Source organism: Chiloscyllium plagiosum, unplaced genomic scaffold (genome assembly GCF_037043375.1).
Source record: "Chiloscyllium plagiosum isolate Xiang-an unplaced genomic scaffold, Cpla_swu_hap1 HiC_scaffold_5, whole genome shotgun sequence".
Taxonomy (NCBI): Eukaryota; Metazoa; Chordata; class Chondrichthyes; order Orectolobiformes; family Hemiscylliidae; genus Chiloscyllium; species Chiloscyllium plagiosum.
This window is the reverse complement of record NW_028270143.1, coordinates 54837594-54862089: the sequence shown is the minus strand read 5'-3', so window position 1 is coordinate 54862089 and position 24496 is coordinate 54837594. Positions and strand designations below refer to the sequence as shown.

The 24496-nt window shown below is 38.7% G+C and overlaps 1 protein-coding gene across 3 annotated transcripts in view; it reads left to right on the top strand.

The window, feature by feature from the left end:
• tmem245 (transmembrane protein 245) overlaps nt 1–24496 on the top strand; it is a 120326-nt gene that overhangs the window by 56363 nt on the left and 39467 nt on the right. For all 3 annotated transcript variants that reach the window (XM_043690057.2, XM_087987175.1, XM_043690056.2), the window contains 5 exons: nt 1138–1228; nt 4021–4119; nt 4632–4763; nt 19253–19375; nt 20739–20884. In XM_043690057.2, the coding sequence (XP_043545992.2) occupies nt 1138–1228; nt 4021–4119; nt 4632–4763; nt 19253–19375; nt 20739–20884 (591 nt within the window). The remainder of the gene's footprint in view (nt 1–1137; nt 1229–4020; nt 4120–4631; nt 4764–19252; nt 19376–20738; nt 20885–24496) is intronic.

Here is a 24496-nt window from a genome sequence, read left to right as displayed (position 1 = left end):
GTAGGGAATCTAATCTAATCATTAAGTTGGGATAATCTATTGAGTTTTGGAATAAGTAAAGTTATTCGGTATTCTGTTCTCTTTTGTTTGTGTTTCATTTGGTAATCTTGCAAATAAGTTCTGTTTTGTTTAAAACTAAGTGGTTGGGCCAGCTGCATCACTCCTAGAATATGCACTTACACCTGCTTAAAACAACGAGCAAAGTAGGGGCCCAGGTTACTTTCTTGAAATGTTAATTTGTGGGGGGGGGGGGGGTGGGGGGAAGGAGGAGGAGAAGAAGAAAAGGGAGCTGGCCTGGTCCATAACACCAATATTTTATGAAGGTTTACTATATCTTTGTTATTTTCCAATATTGTGCTGTTTGTGATAGGAAATATTTTACACCTTCAGAAAGGGTAAATTTTTGATTTTTAGAATAATATAAGAAAATATAGGAAGGAAGAAATAAGAAAAATGGTATTTTTGTTGGAACTGTGTAATAAAATGTAGCACAATATAATATTGATGGATATGACAGGATTAATAGAAGCTTACTTTCAGTAGCACAGGAATTGAGAAAAACAGTCCATCCATACCAAATTAAAATCAAAGTTGGGATAGAGAGTAGGATAAATTTGTTAATACAGAATTGAGCTATAAAATTTATGTTTGAAGTAAGAGGTAAACATTTAAGATCAATTGAATAGTTTGTGTAAGGAAAGGGACTGGTAGGATATGAGGTTAGGACTATTTGCTGTGTGGAACATTGTTCTAAAGAATCCAATATTGCATTAAAGAATTTGATTCCATATTCTGTGTGTATATCTTTATGTAGAAAGTTCAGGAGGAAGAGAATAAATAATAGATTTTTTTTTAAAAAGAAAGCTGGATCTTTTAGAGCATATTCCATAACTAAAGTAAGAAAATTCATGTAACAATTTAAATTTAAAGTCAATTTAAAGCAATTTTAAATGTTAGCTCTTAAATTGCAACCCCACAAGAATGGGTTTCAGGGTACAAAATTTGAGAGTGAACAATCGCCTTACCCTGTGAGTGCAACTTAAATTTTTGTGGTTCTGAATGAAGTGTGATTTTTCCTTTTCCTTCATCTCTGCTCCAACTATCATCTCACTGTTTAACTGCCTTAATTTGTTTCAGCTGGCTTCCTGAGGCACAGGTCATCCAGAAAGCATTAAATTCTGCTGCTAACAATGTGTACCAGTATGGAAGAGAGTGGATAACCCACAAGGTAAAGGCTAGAATTTCAACATTTAATATTTGATACAGTTTAATTTGAGGACAGTATTAACCTTAAGTCTCATCATGAACATTTAATTTTGTTCAGTTGGCATAAAAGAGGCTAGTGAACGGTTCAAAAGCAGAATTGCAATTAGGATTCATCTGGTGTGAAGTAAAATGTGGCACTTAATCTCACAAATAGTACTATAGACCTCATTGATTTGTATTGGAGCAATTTCTACTTTCTCCATGCCTCATTCTGCAACACCATTCTGTTCTCAACACTTCCAAATTTCCCCAAAAAAGAAATGAAAGAAAAGGTGAGTGAAATGGCTCACAGCACCATTTCAAAATGGCCTAGGTCTTGTCCCTAATAGTGGTGAATGCTGAAGGTTTACTGTAACTTCGGCAGTTGTGATTCATGTGAATGGATTCCACTGAGCTGATTGCACTGCCATTTACTCCAGCATTTACACTGGACTGCACTGTTTAAATCAGCAGATGCTCCAAAACACTCATGGAAACCTAGAGCTCCTGGCTCCTTAGTCCTGCCGATGTCAGAGAAGACACGGGTTGGAGGTATTGGCATTCAGGGAAACTGGGAAGTTTATTATTCTGTTAAGTTTTCCGTTAAAGTTAATTGTTTCTTTTGTTTGTATTTTAACTATAGTATAAGGCTAAAGTGTGTTTTACTTCAAGCCTATTTGACCAATCAAATTGCATCCAGAACACACCGCCTCACACTTGCCTTTAAAAATATGAAGTTGGGGTCAGGCTATCTCAATATATTTTGAGGAAGTTTGGAGTGGTCTGGTCCATAATACGATTCTAATCCCATTTTCTAGCACTTGACTCAAAAGTGCATATCTAAATTCTTCTTGAATGTTATATGGATTTCTGCCTCTGTGACCCATTCAGGCAGTCAGTTCCAGATTCCCATCACCCTCTGGATGAATTTATTTTTTTCTCTTATTCCCTCTAAACTGTCTGCCCCTTAGCTTAAATCAATGCCACTGGGCAATGATCCTCTCATCAAGAGGCAAAGTCTCTTCCTGACCATTCTATCTATGCCCCCCCCCCCCCCAAATTTTATATATCTCAATCATGTCCGCCTTAGTCTCCTCTGCTCCAGGAACACAAGCAGCATCTGTCCAATCTCTCCATAACTAAAATGCACCGGCCCAGCCAACATACTGGTAAATCTCCTCTGTGCTCTTTCGAGTGCAATCTCTTCCCTCCTGTAATATTTGTTCCAGAACTATGCACAGTGCTGTAGCTGTGGCTTAACCAATGTTTTCTACAGATAAAGCATAACCTACCTGCTCTTAGACTTTATATGTCTCAGCTAATAAAGTTAAGTATCCCATCTGCTGCCTGAACCACTTCAGCTATCTGATATGCTACCTTAAGGGACCAATTGTCAAACATCCTTTTATCCCCAGGGTTCCACTGTTCATGTAATCCTTTGCCATGTTTGTCCTGTCCAAATGTATCACCTTTCACTTATCCATATTGAATATCCATTTGCCACTGATCGGCCCACCTGACCAGCCCATCTATATCCTCCTGTAATCTAAGGTTGTTATCCTCCCTGCCTCCATCATTGTTTGAATCACTTACATCTTGTATGAGCATTACATAGGATAACGCCAGTCAAAATATGTGAGAACTCACTGAATTCTGGGAGTGTTCGAGAAGATTGGAAAAATGCTAACATTATGCCAACTGCCCAAGAAGAGAGGGAGTCAGAAAGCAGGAAACAATAGGCCAGTTACTCTAACTTCTTCATGGAGAAAATGCTCAAGCCCATTATGAAGGAAGAAATAGCAGGACATTTAATGCAATCAGACAGTGTCGACGTGATTTTGTGAAAGGGAAAATCATTTTTACCAACTTTTCTAGAGGTTTTTTTGAGGATAATAAAGAGTTAAAGTGGATCTGTTAGATGTTGAGCATTTGGATTTCCAGGAGGCATTCAGTATGGTGTCATGTAAAAGGTTATTGCACAAGACAGGAGCTCACAGTATAAGGGTAAAATGCTAGAATGGTTTGAGGATTGGTTAACACAAAGGACAATTGTCAGATTAATGGATCTTTTTCAACTGGTGGAGTGCCACAATGATCACTCCTAGGCCCTGTATTATTTACTATATTAGTGACTTAGGAGGGGACAAAGTGTGATGTATCCAAGTTTGATGGTACAGAAGTAGGTGGGGAATGTTGTGATGAGGTTATACAGGTAGCATAGATAGGATGAATGAGTGGAAAGCTTGGCTGAAGAAGTTTAATGTAGCAAAGTGTGGTCATGAACTTTGGCAGGAAGTATCAGAAGGCAGACTATTATTTAAATGGAGAAAGTCATAAAACAAAAAAAAAGTATGTAGCACAGAGGGCTCTGGATGTTCTCATGCAAGAGATATAAAATGTTTGCACGGGGGTGCAGTGAGTAATTAACATTGCAAATGGAATTTTGACCGTTGTTGCTGGAGGTTGAGTTTAAAAATAAGGAAGTCCTGGTGAGGCTGCACCTGAAACATTGCATACAGTTTTGATCCCACATTTCAGAAAGAATGTCCTGGCATTGGAGGTAATTCAAAAGAGATTCTTGCTCCTCTTAACAAACCTTCTGAAACTTTTGAATATATTTTTGATTTGCTTCCTATTCATGATGTCGTCACCCTCTGATCACCACCAAAGTTCCTGGGAATGTTTTCTAAGAATATGTATTTAAAAGTACTTAATACTAAGTTTTACTTCATATTTAACTTTTTATTCAATTGTTTATCATTTTTGAATGTTCAGCTTCATAAGATCTTGGGAGACAAGATGAACAATACAGCAGTTATCGAGAAACAAGTGCTGGAGTTATGGGACAGGTTGTATCATAATTGGTTTGTGAAGGTGAGCATTGAAAAGAAAGAAATGTTCCTAAATTGAATCATAAATATTCTTAACATGTAAAACCAGTGAAAATAGCTGACAGACAGAATTTGTTTTTCTGTAGATGAGCCACAAAATAAAAGTGCAGTACATTTCACGGGACTTTATCTGTAGTGCCCCATCCAACATGTTCCCTTTTCTGCTCTTTCATTTTCCCTACCATTATCTCCCATTTTCTGTCTCATTATCTCTTAATGTCCACTCTGTCCTACTTCCTGTACCTCTTAGCCTCATGTGATCACTTCCTCCTCCTAGATTCTCCATTAAGCATTTGCCAAACAGGACATCTTTCCCATTACAAATGATCCTTTGACCAACCTCTCATCTATTTTGAAGGTTTCATTCAGAGATCAATATCACATATCTTTTCCACTAACCTATTGTGATTGATGTTAATGAAAATAGTGAACAGTTCGCTAGAATGCACATTTTGATTATTTGCTTTTACATTTTATTTCTATTTCATTCCTTAGAATGTAACTCATTCTGGAAGACACAAAGGTCACAAATTCACTATCCATCGCCAAAATAGTTGGCTTGGAGACATTTTGGACTGGCAGGATGTTGCCTCTTTTATTCATGAGAACATTGAAACTTTTCTTTCTGTGAGTATCTTAAATTAGTGAAAAATAGAGATGCTATTTTTGTAATAAGGTCCTGAGACTAAAGCCTCAGCAGCCTAGTTTAAAATCTACTATATGTTCTTTTAAGTTCTGTAGAAAGTAACTTATTTCGTAATTTTTAGTAATGTTTAGTAATTTTTAATTGTTCTATTTAAGCTACTTTATGCATTTGTTTTGAATGCTGTCCTTTTTCTGATTATTCCTTCCTTTGTCCCCCTCATGATATATGTATTGTTCCATTAATAAATTGGTAGGACCGAACAGAACAGGGCTTATGGAAGGAAATTGCTTAGACCAGAGAGTAGATTCACAACTCAGTATCATAAAACAATAAGTTCTCAAGATAATTGTTTAATGAAATTCAAAATACAATATTTCTGGCTTTTAAATAAAAATGTATCTAAATGTCAATTTTTATTTTCACATCCACATCTGAAGTGTATTAAGAAAGTAGACCACTTCTTGAACCACTGGAGTCATTGCAGTGAAGGTCTCCCACAGTGCTGTTTGGTACTGCCTGGATTTTGAGCCAACAAATGTTTTAAAAAATTTAGACAATACTGCAGTTCTCTCATATGAGATGCCTAAATGAGATGAATAACTAATCTAAGCTGCTTCAGTTTTGCATTGCTAAAATAGACCACATTCTAGAGAAGAAAGTGAGGACTGCAGATGCTGGAGATCAGAGCTGAAAATGGGTTGCTGGAAAAGCGCAGCAGGTCAGGCAGCATCTAAGGAGCAGGAGAATCGACGTTTCGGGCATGAGCCCTTCCTGAAGCCCTGACCTGCTGCGCTTTTCCAGCAACCCATTTTCAGCCCACGTTCTAGAGAAGGCTTTCAAAAAATTATATCACTATAAAATTAATTTTTGCCACTGTTTCAACAAGTACATTTGCCGTTTGGTCTCCATGATTGTAACCTTAAGTGTATGAAATAGAATTCATCCCATGAAGAGCTACTTAGAAGAGCATCATATCTTAAATCATGTACCATATTTGTCAGAGAAAGGAGGGCAGAATTCCATAAACCACTTTAGATTGTCAAATAAAAATCTGTAGTGAATATTTTCTTCCAAGGTTTGGAAATATGGGAAATGTTCAACAAATGTAACATATTAGGCAACAAATAGTCATGCTGAGTGGCAATTTGTTGTTTATTGCCTAGATTGGCAAAAAAAAACTATTCTGCATCCTTGGAAGTTTGACTCAACTGCTATTAAAACCCTTATTTGTATCATAGTTTCTTCTAGATTCAAGTATGCCAGTGCACTCCTGGCTGGCTCCCCACACACTCTGCTCTCTACATACTTGAGGACATGCAAAATTTAATGCCTTGACTTGCAGCAAGTCCCAAAACCTGATCACCTCTTGTGTTTGTTATCCTACATTGGATCTTAGACAAGTTAAATCCCATCCTTATTTTCAAATCTTTCCATAGGTTTGCTTCTCTCCATCTCTGTAATATTCCCTAAATCCACAGCCCTCCAAGATATCTGTATTCCTTGAATTCTAGCCTCTTGTGTATTGCTAATTATAATTGCTGTGCCATTAGTACCTGTGCCTCCAGTTGCCTTTAAGCTGTGGAATTCCCTCCCTGAACTTTTTCAGCTCTCTACCTTTCTTTTCACACAGAGGCATTTCTTAAAGCTTGATAGAAGAGGTAAGCTTTTGGTCATTTAATTTTACCTCCCGAAGTGACTTAGTGTCAAGCTTAGTTTAATAATATTACTGTGCAGTGCTTTGGAACATTTCATCACTGTTATAGATATATATAGATGCATTTTTGTTGTAGTAGAGTTATAGTTATAAAATAACCATAAGACATTACAACACTACAGATATGCAATTAAAGATGGTCTCCTGTGAATGTTGCTGTTGATTTATTTTGTTTTCCCAGATTGATATTTATTGATTTTTATTATCGTTTTTTTTCATGGCATATGGGCCTGCTGGCTGGGGACTTTGATAGATAGGACCTCTGAGTGTGGTTAAGAATCAACCAGAATGCTGTAGGTCTAGGGTTGCATTTGGCCAGACCATATAAGGATCGCAAATTTGTTTCTTGGGTGATTACATGGTCAGACAAGCTTTTGAATTTCTGCCATGGTGTTATTCGAACCCACGTCCCCAGACCATTAGACTGGGTTTTTGGATTACTAATCCAGTGACATTACTGCTTCCCTCTTGTTAGATTTCTGGAAGTATCAATGCCATGAAAAATGCATGCACCTTCCATTGGGTTGTAGACTGCAGGTCCTTTTCACTAACAATATTACCCATGAAGTAAATGAGTGTCAAGGGAGTGAAGTTTAAAATTGGGAGAAGATTATTTTTTGACTGTTTTTGTTCTAAACCCACTGCTAGGTCTACAGTTCTAAAACCATTTAAAGCAGGAGAAATTCTAGTTCCTGTATTTCTGTAGGTTATGCAATTATGGTACCCTGGCAGTTGATTTTCTTTACACTAATATCCACCTTATATGTAAGCTATCCTTTTTTTTAAAAAAAAAGGGATGAGAAAACAATTGGAGACCTAAACACTAACTGGAGACCTTACTATTACTTTAAAAACCAGAGATAGTCACTTATCAGCTGATTTCCATGCACTTTCATCATGTTGTAGTTAGTGACGTCATTCAGCTGCTGGTCTCGCTGCAGGTAGATCTCTTCGCCTGCACCTTTTATCCTCTCCCATTCACGTCTTGCTGTGGAGTCTTTACAACTCGTAGCGAACTTTAATTGAAACATCTCTTTTTCCCTCTGCACAAAATTTCCGAATACAGGTGTTTCTGCTATAATGAGGAATTATAGCAGAATTGAAGACACTGTTTCTAAAGCTCATACTTTTAAAATGTGTTGACTGTAATGCAGGTAACCTCGCCTTCACTTCAAATACTGTTTCTAAATTGTGATTTTTCTATAATGTGAGTTTGCACAAAATTCATGGTATTCTCCTTAGTTTTAATTATATAAAACCAATTAAAGTGCTATTGGGCCCTATTGTTCCCTTCATTTTCATGTACTGTATATTGAAGGCTGTGTTAATGCCACTTCTTATTTTTGCCCTGAACTAGAAAAATTAATTGACTTTGGTTCCAATTTCCACACTTCTCCTGCCTTTGCATGGTCTGCTTTTACAGGTCATTCTGCTATAATGCACGTTTTGTTAATGTGAATTCATTATAACGAGATTGATGAGTTGGGGATACTATTTCTAAAGCATGTACTTTTAATGCTTGTATTGGTTATAATGCAATTCTGGCCCCATTAGTTTAAATGGTGCTCCTACTATGAGAATTGAACTAACGTGTTATAGCAGAACTCAATGTATTCTCATATCAATTTCTATTCCTCCTTTGATACCTCTGTCTCCCTTTCTTGGGATAGATCATCAACTAATACTGCTCACTGACTGCACATCCTCACACCTCATTTCCTTTAAGAATACCATTTCATTCTCCCAGTTTCTGTCTCCATTATAATTGTATGGACAATATAACCTTCTATACTAGGCTTCAGATCTTTTTTCCTCAACTGAGATTTGGTTGTCACTTTGGCCAATGTGGCCCTTAATCTGTTACATGCACTTCTGGCCTCATCCCTTTCCTTCTGAAGAGGAAGAACGTCTTTGATTTTTCTTCATTGGATAAGTCGACATTTATCTCATGAATGAGTAGAATAAACATCTTTGAACTGATTCTAAAGGCCTTGAATATTGTTCAAGTAGAGACCAAAACTGGATTGGGCACTCCAGGTGCAGTGTCACCAACGCCATGTACCAGTTGCAGTAAAACTTCCCTTAATTTCTAATACATTTCCCTTGGAATAAACACCAACATTCGATTTGCCTTAGTCACTTGCTATGCCTGTATACTAATGTATAGTGATGCACCAGGGCATCTGATTTCTCTATTCACAGTCCGCCACCTGAGGTCTAACAAGTCTTTGTACAAATTCAACATCTCTTCCTTGCCCTTGTAATGCCCCTCTATAATAGGTTAATATGCACAGCTGATAATCAGGACTCTATTGAGTCAAAAAGCAGCAGACCTTTGGGTGACCTGAAATTTACACTAAGTAACATGGAGGAGGCAGCCAAGGGAAGTTGGAACAGTTGAGTCTGAAGGTAACAAAAGAAGTCTATAGCAGATGAGCTGAGACTAGTGATGTTAAGTGATGCTGTGGAGATGAAATAGTGTGTGTCCATGAGTGTGTGGTTGCAAGCTGATCTTGCAGCCATTATGACACAAAATTGTGAACAGACTAATGTAGAGTCAGGCTGTTTCCAGTAGACTTTGGTAGCTAGAGAAAGAAATTGGGAGCTGAGACACAAAAAATAGTTTTAGTCTTTCCAGCATGTAATTGGATGAAGTTTCCGTTCGCCCAGTATTTTATGTCAGATAAACAACGTGGTCTTTAGTGATGGTGGAGGAGGAGAGTAAGGTGACAGCGGTGTAGATCTGGATGTGGAAACTAATTCTGTGCTTTTTATCCCTATATGTAGTTAAGAAATAGTTGAGGGCTCAAGTTGAATCTTTAGTGAAAACCAGAAGTAACTGTGCAGAATCCGGAAGATGCGTTTGGCAAGTGATACTAGAAAAGTAAGAATTAGATGAGGTGCGAGCAGTTCTGTGTGAATGGATAACAGTGGAGAGGTTTTGGAGAAAGATGTGGTCAACCTTGTCAAAAGCAAACATAGAGAGTCATAGAGATGTACAGCATGGAAGCAGACCCTTCGGTCCAACCCATCCACGCCAACCAGATATCCCAACCCAATCTAGTCCCACCTGCCTGCACATTGCCCATATCCCTGCAAACCTTTCCTATTCATATACCCATCCAGATGCCTTTTAAATGTTGCAATTGTACCAGCCTCCACCACTTCCTCTGGCAACTCATTCCATACACATACCACCCTCTGTGTGGAAAAAGTTGCCCCTTGGGTCTCTTTTATATCTTTCCCCTCTCACCCTAAACCTATGCTTTTTAGTTCTGGACTCCCCGACCCCAGGGAAAAGACTTTGCCTATTTATCCTATCCACATCCCTCATAATTTTGTAAACCTCTATAAGGTCACCCCTCAGCCTCCGACGCTCCATGGAAAGCAGCCCCAGCCTGTTTAGCCTCTCCTTATAGCTCAAATCCTCCAACCCTGGCAACATCCTTGTAAATCTTTTCTGAACCCTTTCAAGTTTCACAACGTCTTTTTCCAATAGGAAGGGTACCAGAATTGCACGCAATATTCCAACAGTAGCCTAACTAATGTCCTATACAGCCACAACATGACCTCCCAACTCCTGTACTTAGTACTCTGACCAATAAAAGAAAGCATACCAAACACCACCTTCACTATCCTATCTACCTGTGACTCCACTTTCAAGAAGCTGTGAACCTGCAGTCCAAAGTCTCTTTGTTCAGCAACACTCCCTAAGACCTTATAAGTCATGCTAAGATTTGCTTTCCCAAAAGGTTGAGAGGATGAAGGTTACCTTCGTAACAATCATGTCAGGTATTATGAGTGTCAAAATCCTTGCTAAATTTTCATTACTTTTTATTTTTATTCTTTTTATCAGTTGCGATTTGGAGCTGTGAACTAGAAATTGTGAGCAAAAGATGACTTTTGGCATTTGGGAAACAGCTTGTGGTAAAAGGGGAAGAACAGACTGAACAAGCTTTTGTTTGTTTGTAAGGCCAGGAATGGAGGTTATTTGAGGTTGATTATTAATTTAAAAGGGTTCCTATAGACACAGTGACCACGGGAGGAGCACTGTGTTTAAACAGATAGCAGAAGTTGGCTATTAACCAGATCAGTACCTGGAAATTGGTTCCAACGGGTCTAAAAGACATGCTATATTATGTTCAGGTTCTCAGGGCAGGACCAAAGTTGAATTTCTTTTTAACCTGTGATTTCCGAGGAGAAATATTTGGCTGCTAACAATACAGCATGAATATTTGAAAGCTACCTGCCAAATTTCACTTTCCAGCTTTTGGAAGCCCAAAGAGCAGAAAGTTGAATTAGAAATATTACTGCCTTTATGTGACTGAACTGAAAAAGTAACCTTGATCATCTCTAGAAAAGCAATCAAGGAGTCCACATCTACATTAGTAAGGAGGCAATGGCCTAGTTGTATTATCATTAGGTTATTAATCCAGAAACTCAGCTAATGTTCTAGGAACCTGTTCAAATCCTGCCATGGCAGATGGTGGAAATTGAATTCAGTAAGGAATCTAGAATTAAGGATCTAATCATGACCATGAAACTGTTGTCGATTGTCGGGGAAACCCATCTAGATTCACTAATGTCCTTTCGTAAATTCTGACCTTTCCAGAGATGTCCACATCCTGAGAGTGAATAAAAAAGACCTGTGAAGCATTATGAAAACCATAGAAGCAATCTGGCCTGTATTTGCTATTTTTCTTTCATTGATAGTGTAATTATTTATGTCTGCCTCTTTTGTGAATAGAGACTAAAAAGTTTGTTTCTGGTTTAAAGTATAGATATTTATTAGCTTATCTTTTTAATTTTTTCCTCTGGTAAAGTTATTGTATATTTAATAAAGGAAGTATTTTGTTGAAGATACAAAATTGGTGTCAAAGTCTGGATTTGGGAAGCTTAACCTGAAGCAAAATTACCGTTGTTAATGTTAGCAAACCTGAAGATAAAATCAGGGAGTTAGATCAGGTTAGTGGGAAGAGGGTAGATGGAACAGGGGGTGAGTCTTATGGACAAATAAGTTTGGAGAGGGCATGGGGGAAGTGGAGAAACTAGGCAAAGATATTAGTTCAAGGTTAGGCAGAGCAAGAATTAAAGATGTTCCTCTGTGTGGAAGAGACTAGAACTTGCAACAGGAAGGAGATAGAACTTTTAACAGTATAGTGTAAAGACAACAATCTCTCCAATGCCAGCAAAACAAAGGAGCTGATTATGGACTTCGGAAAGCTGAGTGGAGGTCATGCCCCCATCTGCATCAATGGTGCTGAGGTGAAGATGGTCGAGAGTATCAAGTTTCTGGAAATGATTATCACCAACAATCTGTCCTGATCCACACTCATTGACAAGCACAGCAACACTTCTACTTCCGAGGAGGCTAAGGAAATTCAGCATATTCATAAGGGCGGTTACAAGTTTTTAGGATGCTTTTTATGGTGCATCTGTACTTGGATGCATCACAGTATGGTATGGCAAGTCCTCTTTCCAAGACAAAAATAAATGACAGAGTTGTGAATACAGCCAAGTCCATCACGCAAACCAGCCTCCTATCCACTGACTTCATGTATTCATCCTGTTGCATTGAGAAAGCAACCAACATAATTAAAGACCCCTTCCCCCCCAGTTATAATGTCTTCATCCCTCTCTTGTTGGGCACAAGAAGGGCTTATGCCCGAAATGTCGATTCTCCTGTTCCTTGGATGCTGCCTGACCTGCTGCACTTTTCCAGCAACACATTTTCAGCTCTGATCTGCAGTCCTCACTTTCTCCACAAGATATATACGTTTGTATATATATGCACTCGGGTTGAAGAACAGCTTCTGCCTCGCTGTTACTAGACTTTTGAATGGACCTCTTATCTGTCTCTCTCTGTCTCTCTCTGTCTCTCTCTGTCTCTCTCTCTCTGTACCTTTGTGGTTGTAACGTTTGTATCATGCACTCTGTTCTGTTACCCAGATGCACTTGAATACTGCAATCTGCCTGCAAAGTACACAAGACAACACTTGTTAACAGTACCTCAGTACACGTGATAGTAATAAATCAAATCATTAATATACCCAGTAGGGAGTTTAAGAAAAATGTCTGTATTCAAAGAGTGCTTAAAATGTAGGAGTCTAAATGAAGTAATCCATATTGTAGCATTTAAGATGAAATTACATAAACCTGAGCAAGAAAGATATAATTATATTAGATTAAGAAGGGTGGAACAGCATCAGGGCTGAAGGGACCAGGGTTACGGTTTTTAAATCTTTTAACCTGGTTGGCAGGGTTTTTAAGTACTTCCGAATCCAGCTACGACTGCTAATCAAGGTCCTACATCTGTGTTTAATGGCAGCTGGAAGATTCAATAAAAATCTTTGCAAGTGTAGAGCATCGAGTCGTAAATAACCAAAATCAACATCAGTTTTGGGGAGTTTTTTTCCCCCTAGAGGCCTGTAAGCTTAATTCTGCTAATTCAAGAGTTCAATTCTTCTAGGTAAATACCACATTTAGGGAGGTTGAGACCTTCTCCGGGTCCCATTATGTAATAGCAGTGAACATCTGAGCATTCACTGCTGTTGCTGTTATTGATCTGGGTTATTGCAGTTACTTTCTCCCACCTCGAGTATGAAACTGTTATAAAAGTATGTTTTCATGCAAGTTGCAATTTTGGATTGTCAATAAGATTAATTATCTTCTTTTATCTTAAATTTTCCCCTCCCTTTTATCCCCAGTCTAAGAGTCTAAAAGTCAAAACTTAAAACTCTAAAACTTTCAACAAAGCATGATTTTTCACGGTCCTTGGAAACCTCTGATCCCTGCTTGTGTAGCTCTTAAAAATTGTCTTGTACCACATTTGGATTCACTCACACCAGTAGGGTGCAGCACATAATGGAGATGGACGGTAATGTTTTCTTGTTGTGATTAGCATCAACTCTTAAGGAACTGCTTCTTGCTGATCTCCAATTTCACTTTGGAATTAAAACATTTGTTCTAATGGCTTTATTATGTTTGGTTAGTAATAATTTTACTCTACAGGTGAATTATTGTATCTCAGCAGGTAAAAAATATAAATACATGAATAGCTGCACAGAGGCTGGTATCCCATCACTGTCACCCTTTATCTACATGTGTATAGTGCACTGGCTGCAGCCAGCCAGCTCAGAGCCAATCCCTGAAGTGAAGAGATTCTGAATATCTTGTTTATATTGGTCAGCCAGGGCTCCCTGATTGACCCAGGTTAACCCCAATCAAGGATCTCATAATAAATTAGATCCACCTAGTTCCACTTCCTAAAATACAGAAGATTAAAAAATTAAGTGGGGAAGTTACTTTCTAAGAGAGTAAGTAACTTTGAGGAAGAGATGAGTTCACTAAGGTGCCATATGTAAGGCTACGTAGTTCAAAGACCCCATAGTATTGCAGATGGTTGTTACCAGGTATAGAGAATTGACTAGCTAATAAAAGATGGGGACATGTAACTAGTGGAATGTCAGAGTTCGGTGCTGGGACCACAATTACTTACAATACTCTGGACAATCAAAGTCTTGCCTAGTTTTATTTCTGAACATTCTATCTATCCATGAGCGCTACATGGGAATAACATGCCTTCCAATTTATAAAATATATTGTAATAACATGCTTAAATGGCAAAGCAACAGATTCCTATAAAGCACAGATTAGATTGCCCATTACCTGGACTGTGAATTAAAGGTCTAAAATGCCTTAACATTCTAGTAAAGCATGCAGATGACGTAACTAATTTGCATTTAACAACCACATTTTATTAGTAAAAGTTTTGGCGCCTCAAACTGAGAACCAGACTTTTCTGTGAGCCATTTCCCTCAGAGTAGTGAGTATTATTAGCCTGGAATATGTTACATCTCCTCTCCTGAAGGGTGATATACAATTCTTTGCAGTTGCATCGTGCCAACTTGAGTTGAATCTATTTGTGATCCTCTGAATATTTGAAAGCTGCTATTGATATTTGTTGGAATTAGAAGTAGTTGTGTGCAGTTTTCCTGTGATGAAGCATTTTTGTTACATTTCTGGCTAAATATTTAATAAATTGACTTTATTTAGCTTCATATTAATGTACTTGACTCTAAACTTGAGTTTGAATCCTTTGGTAGGTTTTCTTTTTTTCAAAATGTACTAGCTGTGGCTAAATAGCTTTTCTGTTTTTGGCAGCTTTTTAAAACAATCAGACTGCATTCCAGTGTGTTCCGTCTAGGAGAAAAAAACACTAGACATGATTTAACCTGACCAGCTTCATTTGTACTTTCTGATCAAAGTGCAATCCAGGCACAGAGTGCAGTATGGTTTTGTGAAATGTGAATGGAAAATTATACATACAAAAAATAACTTTTTTGAACCAACAACATTTTTGTTTTCAATGCCACCCCCTCACTTCTATTTGAGAAGGGAATTTTCAGTGCAGATCAGAGGGAAAAGCAATGTGAAGCCTCTGTCCCCACATGTTGCTCAAGGATTTCTTGGTGTTGCTGAGTGAGGGAAGGAGTAAAGCAGAAAGATAATGCAGAAGGATATTCTTATGAGCAATGTCAAAGTGAAAAACTGATGCAAGTGAGATGGGACTGATGTCAAGGCACTCTCTACCTCATTTCCTTCTCTGTCAACTGACAGAGTATTCATTCTGAGGAGTGCCCACAATTACTGAGCGTTAGGCTTACACCTAGCTAAACTGAGATTAGGAGTCTGAAGCAGACAGCCAAGGCATATATACCTCAGCTAGGCAACATTTTGGAGTTAAAGGTGAATGTCCAGCACTGGAAAATGTCTGGCTGTAATTGACATGCATTATCACACATCACAGTCCTGAGTCAGCAGTTTGTTTTTCATATCTACACTTATTTCTGGGCACAAGCCACTATTAGAATCAGACTTGCAGTGAAACATCTGATAATTGAAATTAATCCTGAAAGAAAAGATGAGTTTGCTTCATGTTGAGCAGAATGAACTACATAGTAAACTTAATCAGATTAACAACCCATCAGGGGTCTATTAGCCCTTCGATCCACTCTAGCGCTGTAGGCACAGGAAGTTATTTTTGTCATTTACATAAATGATTTGGATGTGAGCATAAGAGGTACAATTAGTAAGTTTGCAGATGACACCAAAATTGGAGGTGTAGTGGACAGCAAAGAAGGTTACCTCAAATTACAACAGGATCTTGACCAGATGGGCCAATGGGCTGAGAAGTGGCAGATGGAGTTTAATTCAGATAAATGTGAGGTACTGCATTTTGGGAAAGTAAATCTTAGCACTTAATGGTAAGATCCTAGGGAGTGTTGCTGAACAAAGAGACCTTGGAATGCAGGTTCATAGCTCCATGAAAGTAGAGTCACAGGTAGATAGGATAGTGAAGAAGGCGTGTGGTATGCTTTCCTTTATTGGTTAGAGTATTGAGTACAGGAGTTGGGAGGTCATGTTGCAGCTGTCCAGGATATTAGTTAAGCCACTGTTGGAATATTGCGTGCAGTCCTGGTCTCCTTCCTATCAGGAACTAGAGGGCATAGGTTTAGGATGAGAGGGAAAAGATATAAAAGAGAGCTAAGGGGCAGCTTTTCACGCAGAGGATGGTATGTGTATGGAATGAGCTGCCAGAGGAAGTGGTGGAGGCTGATACAATTGCAACATTTAAAAGGCACCAGGATCGGTAAATGAATAGGAAGGGTTTGGAGGGATATGGGCCGTATGCTGGGACTAGATTGGGTTGGGATATCTGGTCGGCATGGATGGGTTGGACCGAAGGGTCTGTTTCTATGCTGTACGTCTCTATGACTCTTTAAATCGTCTGCACTTTGTAGTTTCACTTCTGTGACTTAGTTTTCTCTCCAGCCCTAACTGCTGAAATGAAAATCATTTTTACTTATGGTTGAGTTCTTTTTTTTTTCAATTATATGTTTGTAGTATGAAAAGAATACTGCTGTAGAAGTACCTGAAGTTGGATTATGGTATAATTTAGAATAGAAGGAATTTCCCCTCTACCTTAACTTTCTTCTAGCGAAAATGTTCAAAGTTATGCTGACTTCCTGCATTATTACCTCTGTAATATTTATACTTGATTAGTTGCACTCTGAACAAGCTGTGATGGTAAGCCAGAAATACTATGAAATAGTTGTCAATGCTGTGCTGAATAGAGATAGTGACTGTGCAAAATGAAGGAATTGTATATTCCTGGAAGGTGTCATCAACAATGCTATCTATCAGTGCTTGCTTAACAATAACCTGCACATTGCTCAGTTTGGGTCCGTTAGGCTACTCAGCTCCTAACCTCATAACAGGCTTGGACAAGAGTTGAATTCAAGGTGAGGTGAGAGTGACTACTGTTGACATCAAGGCCACATGTGACTGTGTGGCATCAGGGGACTCCAGCAAAACTGGAGTCAATGGTAAGATAGGTGGGATAGTTTTAGTGAGTAGTAGTCAATCATCTCAGCTGCAAGACATTCCTGCAACAGTTCCTCCAGGAGGTGTCCATGGTCCAAACATCAGGTGCATCATCACTGACCTTCCCTCCATCATAAGGTCAGAAATGGGGATATTCGCCAATGACTGCACAATGTTCAGCACTATTCATAACTCCTCATACTGAAACAAAAACAGAAGTTGCTGGAAAAGCTCAGCAGGTCTGGCAGCAGCTGTGAAGAGAAAGAGTTAATGTTTTGTGTCCGGTGATGCTTCCTCAGAACATGGGACTTCCAGATAATTCTGTGCGACAAGGTGCATATTGTAGATTAAAACAGCAAGCCGAGGTAGACATACAATATTCTCCTTGATCATTATATACTTTGAATGAAAAGTGTCTTTAGGTGGATTTAATAGTCATAGCTGCAAAAGTTTCTATCTATTCACATCCTTGCTGGAAGAGAGATTATCTCAATAAGGTTACCTTCAAGCATAAGATCAGCTTCTACGTGGTACCTTGCAATACATCATTTTTGAATTCTTTCCTGTTGTTATGCCACTTGCACGGCAAATAGCCCTGGTTGAGTATGAACTTTTTACAAGCTTGGCATTGTGAAGACTGAAGCCAAGATATTGGTGCTAGCTAGATTCTAGCAGCTATTTGAAATAAACTCTCAAAGCTTTATAGCTCATGGAGAATAGACAGCCAGCCAGCAGAATATTGACCTAGTCAAATCTGGAGGTGACAAAGCCATGCTGAGAGCTTTACTGTCCCTGAGGCACTTGTGGACCTAGGATGGATCCTTGGGAGACTTACACCAAACATCTGTTCATCCCAGTTTTAAATGTATTCAAAGTGGTCTCCACAAACCTCAGGGTCAGAGAATTCAGAAGTTTCACAACCCTTTTGTGTGAAGAAATTTCACTTTGTTTGAGTCTTAAATGATTGGCCCATCATCCTGGGATTGCCCCCATATTTTAGATTCCATGACTAGTAGAAACATGTCTCAGCATCCAACATAAATGCACTTTCAGAATCTTATTTCAAAGTGATCATCTTTCGTTCTAATAAACTGCAGAGACTAAATGAATGATTGAAATGAAGAACCAGTAATGTATCCATGTTTGTTGATGCTGCAAACTTTGGTGGCATTGTAAACTGTGGGGAGGACAATAATCTCAACGGTTTAAGTGAATGGGCAAAAAGACACAGATGGGGTAAGTAAAATTGCTCACTTTGGTTCTAAGGATATAAAAACATTTAATGAAAAAGATGTAAAACTTGCAAGTATTATATTCAAAACTATTTGTGTGCTTGTGGTATGCAGTAAATTAACATGCAAAGTAGCAAGCAATCAGGAAAGCAAATAGCCTGTTACCCTCCTTGCAAGGGACTTGGAACAGGGGAATAAAGAAGTCTTACAATTGTAAAGAGTTTTGGTGAGATTTGAAGTAGTATGGTCAGTTTTGGTCTCCATGTTTAAGAAAATATATTTTTGCCTTGGAGGTTGTACAACAAAACTTGCCTAAATTAGTCCTAAGGCTGAGAGTTGTCATACAGTAAGAGGTTGGGTAAGTAGGATATTTAGTCTCTGGAGTTTAATAGAACGAAAGACGATCGCTTTGAAATAAGATTCTGAAAGTGCATTTATGTTGAATGCTGAGACATGTTTCTACTAGTCATGGAATCTAAAATATGGGGGCAATCCCAGGATGATGGCCCAAAATGAAATTTCTTCACACAAAAGGGTTGTAAAACTTCTGAATTCTCTGTTCCTAAGGTTTGTGGAGACCACTTTGAAAACATTTAAGACTGGGATGAACAGATGTTTGGTGTATGAGGAAATTGAGAGGTATAGAGAGCTGACAGGAAGGTTTAGCCATAATTTTATTAAATGATGGAACAGGCTTGATGGACCACTCCTCCCATTCTGTAAGCTTGTTCCCTAATTTCATAAACCTAAAAACTTGCATGTTTGACCTGGATATTAATTCAGTTCCTGCTTTGGGTCCACCTTTTTGCTTCTAACAGGTTTTAGCCTTTCTCTTTCTTGAATTCTTCATGAATAAAGGTGGTTATCTAGAAGGAAGAAGAAACTTTGTGTGATTGATAGGACTGCTGATTTGAACATTGTCTGAAATATTTGCTGATGTTTGAGATTTTCCAATGTCTATTGATTATGCTCAGCAAAATTTGTCTTAATCCATCCTCCATATATTGTGAGTAATATCCTCTGACTGCCATACATGTCTGATTTTATTGCCCTCAGCGGTTGGGACCTTGGTAACTACCCCTTTGGCAAAGGCATGACTGCAGAATACTTCTGATCTTTTGTATGTATATTTTCTTAGATATTGGAGTCTCTGTGGATTGTGATGAGCCGAAATGTGAGTTTGTTGTTCACGACTGCAACCACCTTATTGACAGTTCTGTTCCACAGTGGTACAGCACTTCTCAACTTTGCTCTTTCATTGGTAAGGAGTTTAATGTTGAACTACATTATAAGATATACATTATTCAATGTTGTAGGATAATTTCAGTATTAATATAAAAATTCCAATGGTCTTTATGTATAAAATACTTCATGTTTATATGCAGATTTGCTATCCATGGATCTGCCTACTTGCAAGATCAGCCCCAGACCTGAATTTCCCAACTGCCCAGTCCTGACAGATTGTACAGGCCTTTGTTATAGTTAGTTATAGTGGTATCACATTTTATTTGTTATTTGCAGCAGGTCTGTACCCCTGTTCCCTGCTTTAATGAGGATTTAGTGTATCACCGAGAAAGGAATCTAAGAAACTCAACTTAAAATAAGTAATGTAGCTCCTGAGCTGCTTTTACCATTGCAAATGGAGAATGAGCAACTCAATCAGAGGGCATTAAAATAACCAAGTCTGAAGGTTACTCAGGCACATATGAGGATTTCAGTAGCAGAAAGACGTCATGCTCTCAGCAATGTGGTTGACTCTTAACTGTTCTCGAGCAGTTAGGGGTGGCAGCAAATGTTGGTCTTGCTGATTATGCCCATTAAGGAATAAATGATAGAGAAGAATGATAGTATGGGATATTCTAGAGGTGGATGTTCAATGCCTTGAACTCATATTTTACCCCTTTTTATTGCTCAGGAGATGCAAACCCCTAACTTAGGATATCTATTCACTAATGTTTTGAATAGATTGTAGAATTCAATAAAGTGGACGACTTGTGTAATAGGCAATTCTAACCATTTTTTTTGTGTAGATTGAGATGTGACTTGCCCAACCTGATGCATTGCAATGCTTTCAGATTTTAAATTTAACCTCAACTCTGCCACATTGTTACAGCCACAAATGCCATCAAATCCTTCATTCTTGTACCTTTTTTTTCTAGTCCCTCTACTCTTTGCAGTTTGCCATATCTGCATCTGTACTTTCAATGTAAAAGATCTAGAGAAACTCCCAAATCCAGGGAAATGTAAGGTTTCAGGAGGTTTGGGAATAATTAATTTTTTGGATGCAAGTATGATTTGGGTAATTTGTCCATATTTTTACTGCCTTAAAAAGGAAATCACAAATATAAGGAACCACAAAACTGTAATTTTTTTAATTTATACTTCATTGAAAGTAGCAATAGGAGAAATCTATTATAGTTGAATCCCAAAATAATTCCTCATTTCTTAAACACTAATTGAGCTAATGGCCCAAACATACATGAGAAATGATTTGTAGTAATTTATCTTCTACTTACATTGTTTTAATTGTTCAATACAAACTACAACTTTAATACTGAGCTAGTTCAAGAATTGTTTTATCTAATGCTCTGATGTGGCTTAATTCTGGTTTTTATTTCCTGTAGGTCATTTTCTTAACTACACTCTTCTACCTCCTAAGTTCCAATGATGAGTATTACAAACCTGTGAAATGGGTAATCAGTCTGACACCCCTTTCCCAGCCAGGACCTTCCTCCAATATTGTGGGTCAGTCTGTCGAAGAAGCTATACGGTAGGCTCACACAAATCAGCAATTTTATGTTATTAAACTGGGATTAGATAGACTTAAATTTGTCTTTTCTCTCAAAAAAAACTCTAACTATTTGGTTCATCAGCAGTCATTACTTAGATGACACAAAGGTTGGAGGTGCCATTGATTGTATCGAGGGCTAATTGCAGGCTGCAGCACAATATAGTTAAGATGCAGAACTGGGCTGAGAAATGGCAGATGGAGTTCAACCTGGATAACTGCGAAGTGATTCATTTTGGAAGGTCGAACTCGAATGCTGAATATAGGATTAAAGACAGGATTCTTGGCAGTGTGGAGGAACAGAGGGATCTGGGTGTGCAAGTACATAGATCCCTCAAAGTTGTCACCCAAATGGATAGGGTTGTTAAGAAAGCATATGGTGTTATGGCTTTCAATGACAGGGGGATCGAGTTTTAGAGCCGTGAGGTTTTGCTACCGCTCTACAAGTCCCTGGTGAGACCAGACTTGGAATATTGTGTCCAGTTCTGGTTGCCCTACTATAGGAAAGATACAAAGGCTTTGGAGAGGGTGCAGAGAAAGTTTACGAGGATGTTGCCTGGACTGGAGGGCTTGCTTTATGACAAAAGGTTGAATAAGCTCGGACTTTCCTCTCTGGTGATGAGGAGGAAGAGAGGAGACCTGATCAAGGTATACAAGATAATGAGTGGAATTGATAGCGTCAATAGCCAGAGACATTTCCCCAGGGCAGAATTGACTGGTACAAGGGGTCATAGTTTTAAGATATTAGGAGAAAGGTATAGAGGAGACGTCAGAGGTAGGTTCTTTATGTAGAGAGTTGTGAATGCATGGAATGCATTGCCAGTGGTGGAAGCAGAGTCATTAGGGACATTTAAGTGACTGTTGGACTTGCACATGGATAGCAGTGAGTTGAGGGATGTGTCAGTTATTATATTTTACCTTAGGATTAAACCTCGGCACAACATCGTGGGCCTAAGGGCCTGTTCTGTGCTGTACTTTTCTATGTTCTATATGTTTTTTTCTGACTTTGAATTAAATATCAGTTAAGGCTTCTTTATTTTCAAACCATTCACAAAACTGCAAATTGGCATTTGGTTACATTATGTTAGATATGCTTTTGTGCATGTGTACTGTGCTGAAATGTTTCTAGTAACAGAACTAACATCTAGACTTAGAAACACTGCATGAGCATGAAGTTCCATTTGACCATCCTTCTTCCTTTAGCATGCAGTTTTGTATCCCAGTCACTGAGTAGATCATACTTACCATTCTTCACTTCCCATTCTGCTTGCTCTGGTGGAGGCATTGCACACTACCAAGTTGCATGTTGTGAGAGCCTCAGTGCAGCTTGGTGTGTGTGATACTTTCATGTGAGTGCATGTGCACTGGTATGACTGCATCTTGTGGAGATGGGTAAACTGCTGTTGTTCATTTGAGGGATTTGAAGTCTGTAGACCTGTTAAAATGCAAATGATCTCAGCAATTTGAATTTGAAGCAATTACTCATTCTCACCAAATTTCCACAAAGTGTTCTCGCCTTGTGGAAATGCATAATTTTCTTTTCAAAAATGATTGCATTCAAGATGGACCACACATTCCATTTGAATGTCATTGAAAGGTTATTAAATTATCATTTTAAAGTGCAAATTCAGAGCTACAAGGTCAAGAAATATGCATATTTGATGTAGAAGGCAGAAGTTAATAGCAATTCATAGGTCTATCAAACCATTATTGGAATATATTTATTAAACTGGCAGCATTTTTTTACAGCACACATTTTTGATATTATTTCTTATTTTAACAAATTAATTTACTGTTTTTGAACTTGATCATGTAAATCATAGTTAGTTTGATGGTAGGTTTAACCAATATTATTTGCAAGGGTGGTACAGGAGGACATGTTGAGTTAATCATTACAATATGGAGAGCTGCCATTCAGAAGGACCACCAATGGTTTGCTTGAAAGAGCCACGTTTCTCTCTGTTTGCATGGAGTGTTCTTAAAAAGTATTTACTTGCTGAAGACCAAATCCTCAAACTTAGCTGATGCTGATAGTTTTAAAACAGACTTCCAGTCACACTTTGGGACCCTGATTCTTTTATTTTTAGGTCTCTAATGAGAAAGTAGAACATTGCCTAATGGGAAACTGACTGGAAATGTGAAGTGCAAAGGTAGTTAAGTGTTTTAATAAATGACACTCAAAATATTGATGTTCAGCACATAATCAGGAGGGCCAATAGGATTTGACAATAGTCAGGCTATTATGCTTTTGTTACCCAAAGTGTTGGTGAGACCATGGGCAGAATCTTTCTTTGGTTTGAGCAACGTAGGCTGTGAAAGGATTGGGCAATGAGTGTGGCAAGGTCTGTCAATGTTGAAATCAGCTCACTTCATCTTCCATGCTTTTAACAAGATTCTTGTTAGGCAGCGATGAGTTGCTAATACACAGGGATTATTGTCTGTTAAACATCGTATTATAATCCCAACTCAGCTCATAATTATTAAACCTCACATTTTGCCAAACTTGCCAGATAAGTTTGATATCAGGAAATCTGACAAGGAAACTAGAGTGGCTACCTGACAGATTCAATTCACTTTGTGCTGTGAACAACCTCCATGTTGGAAACTGGGCTCCAGTGTCTAACATCCATCTTGACATTTTCTGCCCTATTGTGTTTTCCTCGTGGAATGAGGGAGTGGCATGCATCATGGGAGGTGGAAGTGGGTGGCACAGCTATTACTGTTGGTGCAGATGGGCAAGTCTCCCAAGGAAGTGAGTCAGCAGCACAGAATGCATACAGATAATTACTGAAAAGGATTGGGATGACTGAAGGTGTGTGGGGAAGATATAGGCAGTGGTAAGAATGCCACTGATAAAGGGCTTAGCCCGAAATGTCGATTCTCCTGCTCCTGCAGATGCTGCCTGACCTGTGCTTTTTCAAGAATTGTAAGGATGGTAGAGCATGTGCATTGTTGGAGGTAGAGCAGTAGCAGAGATGGAGTGGGTGTGAGGTCATTGGCCTAGGGCACAGAAGAGGCTGATTGATACTGACCTATCTACACTAATGGAGAATCAACGTTTCAGGCTGGAGCCCTTCATCAGGAAGGGCTCCGACCCAAAACATCGATCCTCCTGCTCCTCAGATACTGCCTGACCTGTGCTTTACCAGCAACACATTCTCGACTCTGATCTCCAGCATCTGCAGTCTTCACTTTCTCTTATCTACACTAATCCCATTTTTCAGTGCTTGGCCCATAGATTGAGCATTTCAAGTGCTCGTCTAAGTACATGTTTTAAAGATTGAAGTTTCCTACCTCTACCGTCTTCCCAGGCAGTGCATTCCCGATTCCTACCTCCCTTTGAGTGAACAAAAACTTTCCTCAAACTGACTTCACCTTAATATTATGTCCCCTTGTTATTAATCCTTCAATTAAAGTAAGGGGAACTGCTACTTCCTATCCACCCTGTCCATGCTACTCATAATCTTATGTACCTCAGTCAGGTTCTCCCCTCAGCCTGCTCTGCTCTAAAGAAAACAACCTGAGCCTATTGACACACTTCATGCTAAAGTACTGCAACCTAGGCACCAATTGGCGAAACCTCTCTGCTCCCCC